A 10,106-nucleotide genomic window follows, 5' to 3' on the forward strand; every position below is an offset into this window, starting at 1 on the left:
GCTTCAGTCGTGTCCAACTCTGTGCGACCTCATAGACGGCAGCCCACCAGCTCCCCCATTCCTGGGGTTCTCCAGGCAAGAACACTGGAGTGGGTTGCCATTTCCTTCTCCAATGCATGAAAGTGAAAAGTGAAAGTGAAGTCGCTCAGTTGTGTCCGACTCTTCGTGACCCCATGGACTGCAGCCTACCAGGCTCCTTCGTCCATGGGATTTTCCAGGCAAGAGTACTGGATTGGGGCGCCATTGCCTTTTCCCAGAACGTCATATAGTTGGATTCATAAAAATGGCAACCTTTTCAGATTGGATTCTTTCAATTAGCAATATGTGTTTAAAGCTCCTCCATGTCTTTTCATGGCTTTGATGCTTGTTTCTTTTTATTGAACACAATACTTTATTGTGTTTTCAGTTCAGTTCAGTTCAGTCGCTCAGTCGTGTCCGACTCTTTGTGACCCCATGAATTGTAGCACGTCAGGCCTCCCTGTCCAACACCAACTCCCGGAGTTCACTTAAACTCACGTCCATTGAGTCAGTGATGCCATCCGTTTACTTGCCTCTAAAAACTGTAGTAAAATATGCATAACAAAATTTACCATTTTAACTATTTGTGTGTCAATCAGTGGCATTAAGTGTATTCACGATGCTGTGCAACTATTACTACTATTCATTTCTAGAATTTTTCATCATCCCAAACAGAAACTCTGCAGTTGTTAAACAGTAACTCTCCATTCTTCCCTTCCCAACCCCCTCCCCAGCCCTTGGTGACCTCTAAAATTCTTTCTCTATAAATTTGCCTAATCTAGATACCTCCCGTAAGTAGAATCATATAGTATGTGTCCTTTTGTACCAGGCTTATTCCACTTAGCATAATGTTTTCAAAGTTTACACATATTGTAGAATGCCATTCCTTTTTCATGGCTGAATAGTATTCCACTGTATGTTGATGCCACATTTTATTTATCCGTACACCTGTTGTTGGACACTTGGGTTGTTTCCACCTTTTAACTATTGAGAATAATGCTGCTCTGGACATTTCTATGCAAGTTTTTGTTCAAACACCTGTTTTCAGTTCTTTTATGTAAATACCTTAGACTTGTTGAGTCACATGGTAATTATATGCTTAACTTTTTGAGGAACTGACAAACCATTTTTCACAGGGATTGTATCATTTTATATTCATCCTTGTAATGCACAAAGGTTACAGCTTTTCCAGGTCCCCACCAACATGTTAATGTCCATTTTTTAAATTGTGATATAATTGACATAACATTATTATAGTATCAGGTATAAAACATAATTGTTCACTATTTGTATATATTGCAAAATGATCACCACGGAAATCTAGTTAACATAAGTTACCACATATAGTTGCAATTTTTTTCTTGTGATGCTTACTTTTAAGATTTACTCTCTTAGCATCTTTAAAATATTCAAAATATTATTGTTAACTAAAGTTACAATACTATACATTACATTCCCATTACTTACTTTATAGCTGGAAGTTTGTACTTTTTAACATCCTTCACCCACTATGAAGCCCCTGTCCCCAACCCTACCTCTGGCTATGACCAATTTATTCTCTAGACACGTGAGCTTGTTTTTTTGTGTTTGTTTGGGGTATTGGGACTTCTTATTTTTAGATTTCTCATATAAGTGAGTTCATATGTTATTTGGCTTTCTCTGTCTGAATTATTTCATTTAGCATAATGCCCTCAAGATTGATTCATATTGTTGCAAATTTTAATTATGTAATATACAAATAATTAATATATATAATGTATATAATTACAGATTCGTGGGGCTGGAAGATCCCCTGGAGGAGGTCATGGCAACCCACTCCAGTATTATTGCCTGGGGAATCCCATGGACAGAGGAGCGTGGCAGGTTATGGTCCATGGGATCACAAAGAGTCAAACATGACTCAAACAACTTAGCATACACTTCTTATTCTGTCAGTTGCCCTTTTCATTTTGTTGATGTTTCCTTTACCATGCAGAAGTTTTTTAGTTTGGTGTAGTCCTGCTCGTTTATTTTTGCTTTTGTTGCCATTGCTTTTGGTTTCAAACCCAAAAAATCACCACCAAGACTAATATCAAGGAGCTTACCACTTACGTTTCCTTCTAGTTTTATGGTTTCAGGTCTTATGGATATATCTTTCATCCCTTTTGAATTAATTTTTGTGTGTGGTGTAAGATAGCAATCCAGTTTCACTCATTTGCGTTGACTGTCCTGTTTCCCAACACTAGTTGTTGAAGAGACCACCCTTTCCCCACTGGATATTTTTGACTCCTTTGTCAAAAATTGATTGACCATATATGCATAGATTTATTTCTGGGCTCTCTATTCAGTTCTGTTGTGTCTATTTTTAGGCCAATACCATACTGTTTCCATGACTATACCTTGGTAATACAGTTTGAAATCAGAGAACATGATGCGTCCAACCATATTCTTTCTTCTCAAAGTTGTTTTGGTTATTTGGGATCTGTTTTTAGGCATCTATGCCAATTTTAGAATTGTCTGTTATATATCTGTTTAAAATGCCGTTGGAATTCTGATAGGGATTGCCTCGAATCTGTAGATTGCTTTGGAAAGTATGGACATTTTAGAATATTAATTCTTCCAATCCACTAGCACAGAATGTCTTTCCATTACTTGTTTCTTCTTCGGCTTCTCTCACCAGTGTCTTCCTGTTTTCAGTGTGCTTGTGCGTGTGCTCGGTTTTCAGTCGTGTCTGACTCTTTGTGACCCTGTGGACTACAGCCCAGCAGGCTCCTGTCCATGGGATTTTTCAGGCCAGAGTGCTGGCGTGGCTGGCCATTTCCTTCTCTGGGGGACCTTCCCAGCCCAGGGATCGAACTCTTGTCTCCCACGTCTCCTGCATTGCAGGCGGATTCTTTACCTGCTGAGCCGTTGGGAAGAAGTCCAGTTCTCCATGGGTTTCTTTGACCTCCTTAGTTAAATTTATCTGTAGATATTTTATTCTTCTTGAAGCAGTTGTAAGTGGGATTGCTTTCTTAGTTTCTCTTTCCAATAGTTCGTTATCAGTGTATAGAAATGCCACAGATATTTGTATATTGATTTGGAATTCTGAGACTTTACTGAATTTGTTTATAATTTCTAGTAATTTTTTAGTGGAGTCTTTAGGGTTTTCTAAATGTAATATCATGTCATCTGCAAATAGGAAGGTTTTACATCTTCCTTTCCAATTTGGATGCTTTTTAATTAATTTTTTTTTTGTCTAAATGCTCTGGGTAGGACTTCCAACGCTATGTTGAATAAAAGTAGTAAGAGTGGGCATCCTTGTCTTGTTCATGATCTTAGAAGAACGCTTTTAGCTTTCACCGTTGAGTATGATGTTAATGGTGAGCTTATCATATATGGCCTTTATTATGTGAGGTACATTCCCTCTATGTCTACCTTCTTGAGTTTTTTAAATATCAAAAATAAGTGTTGAATTTTATCAAATGCTTTTTCTGCATCTATTGAGGTGATCATATGATCACAGGTAGGTTTTTTTTTCCCCCACACTGCACAGCTTGCACAATCTCAGTTCCCTGACCAGTGATTGAATCTGGGCCCTGTGCAGTGTAAGCATGGAATCCTAACTAGCGGATTGCCAGGGGATTCCCAAATAACAGTCTAGTTTTTAATTTTTATTATATCCATTCTAGTAGGTGTGAAATGGTACCTCGTTGTGTTTTTGATTTGCATTTCCCGTAGACGGTAGCCCACCAGGCTCCCCTGTCCCTGGGATTCTCCAGGCAAGAACACTGGAGTGGGTTGCCGTTTCCTTCTCTAGTGCATGAAAGTGAAAAGTGAAAGGGAAGTCTGTCGGTCATGTCCGACTCTTCGCGACCCCATGGACTGCAGCCTACCAGGCTCCTCCATCCATGGGATTTCCCAGGCAAGAGTACTGGAGTGGGGCGCCATTGCCTTCTCCCAATAACTAATATGGCTTCCCAGGTGGTGCTACTGGTAAAGAACCCACCTGCCAATGCAGGTTAGACATAAGAGACATGGGTTTGGTCCCTGGATTGAGAAGGTCCCCTGTAGGAGGGCATGGCAACCCACCCCAGTATTCTTGCCTGGAGAATTGCATGGACCGAGGAGACTGGCAGGCTGCAGTCGTTGTGGTCACACAGAATTGGACACATGCATGCAGTAACTAATAATGTTGAGTATTTTTCCATGCACTTTTCCCTTTGCATATCTTCTTCAGAGAACTGTCTATCCACTTCTTCTGCCCCTTTCTTTTTTTAGTTTTGTTGAGGTATGACTGATGTATAGCGTTCTATAAGTTTAAGGTGTACAGCATAATGATGGACTTATAAGCATCATGAGATGATTATCACAATAAGTTTACTGAACATCTATCATCTTGAATGGATACAAAATTAAAGAAATAGAAAAAAATTATTTCTTGTGATGAGAACTTTTAGGATTTACTCTCAACAACTTTCATATATAATGTACAGTAGTGCTAATTATATTAATCACATTATATATCACATTTCTAGTACTTATTTATCTTATAACTGGAAATTTGTGCCTTTTGACCACCTTCATTCAAATTTTCCCTCTCACTGTAATCACAAATCTAATCTCTGTTTCTATGAGGTTGTTTATTTTTTGAAGTATAGTTGGCCTACAATTGTATGGTATATATAGCTGTTAGTTAAAAAGAAAGGAAAAGAAACGAGGCTTCCTCAGTGACCACCACCCTTCCCTTCCCTCTGCCTCAGACGCCAGCAACTTCTTCACTTGATGGGGAAGCGCAGCCGTGCCTGCACATGCTCACAGCGGGGGTGCTTCATGGTCAGCCCGTAGATGGGGGTTAGGTCCACTTTCACACCTGCTGGCACGCTGAACTCCAGCCGCTGCAGCAAGATGGCCAGGAAGAGGAAGATCTCCCACCTGGCCATGACCTCCCCTATGCACCGGCGCTTGCCCATGCCGAAGAGTAACACTTTCTCGCTTGCGAACTTATCAATGGCGGTGCCATCAGACGTGAGGAATCTCTCTGGCCGGAACTCAGATGGGTCCCCCCACAGCTTCCTGCAAGATGAACAGAGGAAGTGGAATCTCTGGGTTGGGGAGACACTTCAGGCGAAAGGCCTGGTGGGCGGGACTTCTGTGTTAGATCTGTCTAATAGAGCAATGAATCGAGAGTGGAGAAAGGAGCCAAACTGTTTTCTGATGCTTGTTTCTTTACATAGCTCGCTCTAAAATCACCAGCCTTGGAAATAGTGCTTTTTAATAGTAACTTGCTATTTTAAAGAAATCATACTTTAACTAAAAGATGTTAAAAGAAGGAACATCTGTCCGTCTCTATCCTACTCAATATTTAAGGGGGACCAATGGTCCATCCTCGTTTATGCTTATGGTTTTGTAGTAATTATCGATAGCATCTTTTTTTACTCAGAAGGACCCTAGTTTGGATGGTAAATTATATGATTCTTCTACTTATAGACTAAAGTGGATTATCCAAAGAAGTCCCTAAGTCATTCACATCAGAATCACCTGAGGTACTCCACCTTACCACCTGATGGAGAATGTTGGGGTACAGAGCACCATAATCTATAACCAACTTCCTAGTCAATGCGCTAAAGTTTGAGAAACCTGGACCTACATTTTATCCCTTGGAGCAGGCTAACTAGCCATCGAGGCGCCATTCCTTTATTGTGCAACCAGTTCCTAGGGGGACAAACAGCTTTCCTGACTGCTGAACATCACACATTTTTCAGTGGGGGATGTGTACTCACGGGTCATGATTGACCTGCCACTGGTTTATGAAGACACAGCGTTCCTTGGGTATGAAGAAGCCATTCAGTGTTGTATCCCTTGTTGTGCTAAGGAGGGAAGAGGGCTTTGTCAGGTTCAGGGGCTGGAAAATTGAGGTGTGTCTCTGGGAGGGTTTCTTTCTTAACTATTAAGAAAAACTGACATATAATTATTGGTGTCTTTTAAAAACTTTTTTTTGGCCCCATGCCTGTGGCATGTGGAACTGTATCTCCCCAACCAGGGATTGAGCCCACATACCCTGCCCTGGAAGGCAGAGTCTTAACCCCTGGATCACTGAGGAAGTCCAAAAATTGACAGATAGCTAATTTACAATGTTGTATTAGTTTCAGATGTACAGCAAAGTGATTCAATTTATCTGTAAAATTGAATACCCATCTCCTAATTTTATCTGTAAAACTGGATCGCCTTGCTGAAACTAATTGAAACAAATTAGTTTGTTTGTTTCAAAGTTTGCTGAAACTTTGCTGAAACAAATCACATCCAAAACTAATACAACATTGTAAACTGATATACATGAATTCTTTTTCAGATTCTTTTCCATGATAGGTTATTAGAAGATATTGAATATACCATATAGTATGTCCTTGTTGATATTATCTATTTTATATATAATACTTGTATATACATTAATCCCAAACTCCTAATCTCTCTCTCCAGAAGCAGGGGACAAAACATGGCAAAGACTACAGGGGTGGGAGGGCTGAACACGCAGTCCTCACCTGTGGGGGTGGTGAAGGGGACGAAGGAGGAGAGTCGGAAGGTCTCCAGGATGAAGGCCCCCTCTCCCACCTCAGGAGGTTCCTGCGCCTACCTCCACCCTGCTCCCGTGGTCTCCCCACTGTACACTAGGAGGGAATATCGGGAGCAAAGAAGGATTGAAACAGTTCTTCCCCTTTCTCAGATCCTGTTCTTCAACAAATGTTTATTAAACTTTTGTCTGTAGCCAACTCTACCCTTGGCCATTCTCCGGAGCTAAATAGCAGGGAGTCTGGGCCAGTTCTGGGGAGTTCCCAGTCTGGCTGAGGAGTTAGGCCTCTTCCTCTGGGAATAACTAGACCAACGTATGGGCTGAAGTAAGTGCTTGCTAACTCTCTGGACATTCTTAATATCCCAGGACCTAATCCTATAGGACAAATGGCTCTAAGTCCTACAAAATATCAGAATGAAGTTATGCCAGCTGAATGAGCCGAGAAAGGCTTCTAGGGGATGGGAAGTTCGTGTCAGAATAGGATAAGATAGGATTCTGGTAGCCAGGGAAGAGAGTAGAAGGCATTCCAGCAGAAGCTCCCGCAGAAGCTCCAGCAGGAGCAAAATTGGAGGCTGGCTGGTTCATGTTCATGAGGGGTTTTTAGGCCAGCCTGGCTGGGTTGAGCATACGAAGGAGGGAAGGTGAGTAGAGGTGAATGAGAGCTGAGGTCAGAGTTTGGTTTTCTTCTGACACCTGGGTCTTTTGACCATGTTTGGACCGGATGGGGGCAGAGTAGAGGCCAAGGTCTGGGAGGAATCTGGTGTCATGGGTAGGAAGGAGATGCCAAGGTCTGACCAGGGCCAGGGCTGAGAAGCAGGAGGGAAAAAAGGGAAAAGACTTCAGGGGTGTGAGGGCGGAAGAAGCAGGCCTCACCTGTGTGGGATGGTGAAGGGGACGAAGGAGGAGTGTCGGAAGGTCTCCAGGATGAAGGCCTCCAAATAGGGCAGCTGGGGTCTGTCGGAGAGCCGGGGCCGCCGTGCCCTGCCAACCACTCTGTCTACAAGCACGGAGGACAGACAAGGCTTAGCGGCTGTCTCCCCTGCTCCACGGCACCTGCGTCCCCATTCATACCAGGCATCGCCCTACATGGTCCTATGTAAGTTTACAGGTCTGAGAGCCAGTGACCCTCCAGTATCTTCTAGGCAAGGGTGGGCACCACTGCATGCCCAGGGCTTAGTAGACACATAACAGCTGTATGTAGATTGAACAGATGACCTTGGACCCCAAGGCTTCCCTCCACCAGAGGGCTGGGGGACACCACATACCCAGCTCCTCCTGGATCTTTCTCTGTATCTTAGGGTTTGTCACAAGGTACATAAGGCTCCAGGAGATGGCTGTTGTGATGGTGTCAAACCCTGGACAACACGGGGCATGGTGAGGAAGAAAGGAAGACAAGAGTGAGAAGGCAGTATTTACCAAGCACCCGCCATGTATTACTAAGCACTGTCTTTCTCTGCTTCCTTCCCCAAAGATCCTCACCTTGACTTTTCCAAGGGCTGAGGCAGAGTCTCCTCTGCACAAACTTAAGTAACTGCTTTTAAGTTTAGCTGCAGGGATTACAAGGGCCCAGACTTATAGACCAAAGAAGCCTTTATTGTTTAGAAGGGGAAACTGACCCAGAGGAGGAGAGGGACTTGGCTGGGTTTTCACCGGGAGTTGGTGGTACCTCCTGGGCTCAAACTTTGAGCCTGGGCCTGTACCACCTGACCTGTGGTTGATGGGTTATCTGATGGACCCCAGGGCCGGGCAAGGTTGTGGGTGAGTAGCAGGCACTGAGGGATGGAGGGGCAAGGGTCTGGCTCCTACCGGCCCCAAAGAGGTCGTTAACAAGGTTGACAGTCTTCTCCTGGGAGATGAGGCGACTGCTGGCTTGGGAGTTATCCTCACTGTGCTTGAACAGGGCACCTACGATGTCCTGGATGCTGTTCTGAGGGGGCATAAGTTTAGGGTCACCCCAGCACTCCTGGGGTGGAAGGCTGGAGCCCCTCGTCCCATCCCTTACGGCCCCAGCTGCTGGCCTCTGGGCAGGAAGTTGAGCTCACGCAGCAGCTGGTAGTAGCCCCCTGTGTGTGCTGTCGCTTCAGTCATGTCCAACTCTGTGACCCTATGGACTGCAGCCTGCCAGGCTCCTCTGTCCATGGGATTCTCCAGACAAGAAAACTGGAGTAGGTTGCCATGCCCTCCTCCAGGGAATCTTCCCGACCCAGGGACTGAGCTCATGTCTCCTGCCTTGGCAGGAGGGTTCTTTAGCACCATCTGGGAAGCTCAGTAGCAGCCCTAGGTAGGGCTTAAAGTATCATTTCATACTCCATCGACCCTTCCTCTCAATAACTCCAGGGGTCCAATTTCACAGGAGGAGGTTGGTGTGAGTACAGGGAAGCTAAGTGACATGTGAGCTGGGAATTAGCCTCTGTCAGAGTTCAGGTTCCTGTAAAACAAAAGTCTTCTCCTAATAACAGCACCCCGCATTGTGGGCTCTGCCAGGGCCCCATGCACGGGGTTACCTCTCTGGAGCTTTGAGCAACCCTGAGAAGGCTGCTGTAGGCCCAAGGAAACTGAGGCCAGAGAGGGAGAGAGATTGGCTCCAGGTCACACAGCTGGTCCGAGGTGTCCCAGAGACTTCCTGGGCCTTGGCCACACCCCAGCTGTGTGGGTGCCTTGGTGCTGGGGGAGTGGGGCCACACCCAGACTCTAGGGTGCCCTCATACCACCTGCACCCTGGGCTCACCTTGTCAAAGTCCTGGTAGTGCTCCTGGACTGTTTTCCGCACGAACTGCAGGAACCTCTGGTTGAAGCTCTTGAACCTTTGCAGACCCGGGTTGGGCAGGTATTTAAGGATGGGGAAGAAGTCCACAGGATTCCCAGAGCTGGCGGATTCCACGAAATCATGGCTGCTCTCCACCACACTGAGCATCTCCTTACTGCTCTGGGGGAAGTGCTGCCCGAAGCACATGGCACCGATGACGTTGGCCACCGATGCCACCACGTAGCCATAGGGGTCGAAGCGCCCAGGCCCTGACATCAGCTCCTGGAACTTTCCCAGGAGGGCCTCAGCCTCCTTGCTCACATGATCCTCCAGGTAGCAGGAGGAGGAGGAAGATGGGTCTGAGGCCACAGAGAAGGTGTTGAGAGCATTCTGGGCCAGGCGTCGCCGGGCAGCCCACACCGGTCCAGAGTCTGGGTTGAAGGTCATGCTCTGGCCGTCAGTGATCAAGGTGAAGCTGTAGAGGTCGGGCCGGCCCCTGAAATCATCGCCCTGCCGCACCAGCGCCTGCCGGATGGTGTCCAGGCCGCTGAGCACCAGCACGGGTGTGCAGCCAATGCGGATCTGCAGCACGTCCCCATAGCGCTGGCTCAGCTGCGACAGGACCACGTGTGGGTTCTTCCCCAAGGTCAGCACGTGCCCGAGCAGGGGCCAGCCCCAGGGCTCTGGTGGACTCTTCAGGCCTTGAGGGACCCGAGGCCGCCAGGTCCTGACCACCCAGAATACCAAGCAGAAGACGGCAGAGGCCAGGAGAAGCTCCATGGCTGAGAAGGGACTGGGCTGGGACAGTGCCAT

The 10,106-nt window shown here is 45.8% G+C and overlaps 1 protein-coding gene across 1 annotated transcript; it reads right to left on the bottom strand.

Moving 5' to 3' along the window:
- Positions 1–4,754: 4,754 nt before the first annotated feature.
- Positions 4,755–10,106, bottom strand: LOC128066814 (cytochrome P450 1A2). The gene is made up of 6 exons (XM_052659930.1): positions 9,276–10,106; positions 8,354–8,474; positions 7,813–7,902; positions 7,421–7,544; positions 5,760–5,846; positions 4,755–5,052 (listed from the first exon to the last, which is right to left on the bottom strand). The coding sequence occupies exons 1-6, from the start codon at positions 10,104–10,106 to the stop codon at positions 4,755–4,757; spliced, it is 1,551 nt and encodes a 516-aa protein (XP_052515890.1).

This window comes from Budorcas taxicolor, chromosome 21, assembly GCF_023091745.1.
Source record: "Budorcas taxicolor isolate Tak-1 chromosome 21, Takin1.1, whole genome shotgun sequence".
NCBI classification, from domain to species: Eukaryota; Metazoa; Chordata; class Mammalia; order Artiodactyla; family Bovidae; genus Budorcas; species Budorcas taxicolor.

Excerpts from the sequence above, each read along its gene's own strand:
- LOC128066814 (XM_052659930.1), bottom strand. The coding sequence starts at position 10,106 with ATGGCACTGTCCCAGCCCAGTCCCTTCTCAGCCATGGAGCTTCTCCTG. Across the intron at positions 7,903-8,353 it reads TAACGACCTCTTTGGGGCCG|GGTTTGACACCATCACAACA; the intron begins GTAGGAGCCAGA and ends CGTGTTGTCCAG. Across the intron at positions 7,545-7,812 it reads AAAGATCCAGGAGGAGCTGG|ACAGAGTGGTTGGCAGGGCA; the intron begins GTATGTGGTGTC and ends CCGTGCTTGTAG.